Source organism: Octopus bimaculoides, chromosome 2 (assembly GCF_001194135.2).
Source record: "Octopus bimaculoides isolate UCB-OBI-ISO-001 chromosome 2, ASM119413v2, whole genome shotgun sequence".
In the NCBI taxonomy this organism is placed as follows: Eukaryota; Metazoa; Mollusca; class Cephalopoda; order Octopoda; family Octopodidae; genus Octopus; species Octopus bimaculoides.
In genome coordinates, this window is record NC_068982.1 from 107,317,140 (window position 1) to 107,318,673 (window position 1,534).

General features: G+C 38.9%; 1 protein-coding gene across 1 annotated transcript; it reads right to left on the reverse strand.

Annotated features, from left to right (window-relative positions):
• Nucleotides 1–1,028: 1,028 nt before the first annotated feature.
• On the reverse strand, nucleotides 1,029–1,406 carry LOC106871012 (putative CENPB DNA-binding domain-containing protein 1). Its single transcript, XM_014917268.1, has one exon. It carries the CDS (start codon nucleotides 1,404–1,406, stop codon nucleotides 1,029–1,031), a length of 378 nt encoding a protein of 125 aa, XP_014772754.1.
• Between the last annotated feature and the right edge of the window lie 128 nt (nucleotides 1,407–1,534).

Consider the following 1,534-nt stretch of genomic DNA (forward strand, 5'->3'; position numbering starts at 1 on the left):
TCTTAAAAGTAAAGTGATATTGCCTCAGGTTCGATTTCTTCTTCTTTATTTTGCTGCTCGTGAAGTTCTATCAAATTCTCGTTCGGCAGGGGCTGCTTGTCTTTTTCAAATAAATCTGTAAAATCCTCCTCCTCCAAATCTATTTCCAGCTCGTAGTCACCGTTTTGTTGATGGCAAAATCATTCATGAATTGCAGGCATAACTTCTTCCATACACCATTCATAGTCGTGCTCTGTACATCATTCCATGCCACTGCTATGTTCTGTACAACCTTGTAGATATCGTATCTCTTCCAAAAGTCATGAAGTGTGATGGACTCATCAAGATCAGTTGTAGCTATTGCTTGCCGCACCATACACTTCATATAGTAACACTTGAAGATAGCAATTATTCCCTGATCCATCAGCTGAAGAAGAGACGTTGTGTTCGGAGGGAAGTATATGACGGTAACGTTGGGATCAAAATCTACGATGTTTTGCGGGTGGCCAGGAGCACTATCTAAGGTAAGTAAAGCCTTAAAAGGAATTCCCTTCTTACAGTACCTCTCTGCTGCTGGGATAAAATGATTGAAGAACCAATCTTCAAAAACAACAACAGTAACCCATGCTTTTGAATTGGCCATTCATATAACAGGGAGTGATGCCTTAAGTATGTCCTTCAGGACAAAGGGTTTTTGTGCATAATACACAAGCAATGGCTTTAACTTAAAATCTCCTGCACAATTACCTCCCAACATAATAGTCATAGGTTCTTTTGAGACCTTGTAGGCTGGAATAGGTTTCTCCTCTTTGGAAATGAATGAAAGGTCTGGCAATTTTTTCCAATGCAATCCAGTTTCGTCTAAGTTAAAAATCTGTTCGAGAAGAAATCCATTTTCTTCGATGATTTTCTTTAATGCATTAGGAAATTCCACTGCTGCTTGTTCATCAGCTGATGCACTTTCACCTTGCTTCTTAATGGAGTGATAACTTCTTCACTCCTTAAATCTCATGAACCATCCTTGACTTGCCTTGAACTCTATCTCGTTCTCATCTGGATATTTTTTTCTTCAGGTCCTCAAACAAAGACAACGCTTTCTCTTCGATGATTTCTTGAGTAATAGCAGACTGCTGACGATTCAACCTAACAATCCAAGGAGAAAGAAGGTTTTTAATTTCTTCAAAGATTTTGCCTTTTTTCTTATCGCTGACAGTGTTCTTCATCTCTGGGGCTTCAGGTTTGGTATGTGCTAAAATCTTGTCCTTATTATGTACAATCGTCGATACAGCTGTCCGATTCATCCCAAAAGATCGTGCAATTGCTACCACTTTTCCACCGTTTTTATGACGTTTTATTACAGCCAGATTATCCTTCAGCATTATAGCATGATGCTTTGCACTTTCACTATGAATTTTCTTAGGAGCCATGGGGGCAAAAAATAATGTCACAAATAAATGAGAATGAGAAAGTAGCTGATAAACAGACGTAAACAAATTTGGATTCAAAACAATCGCGGGAATTACAAGTGACACTGACGCCTCACGTTAGATATTGG

What these genes read in the sequence shown, in the direction of transcription:
- LOC106871012 (XM_014917268.1), bottom strand. Translation starts at nt 1,406, where the DNA reads ATGGCTCCTAAGAAAATTCATAGTGAAAGTGCAAAGCATCATGCTATA.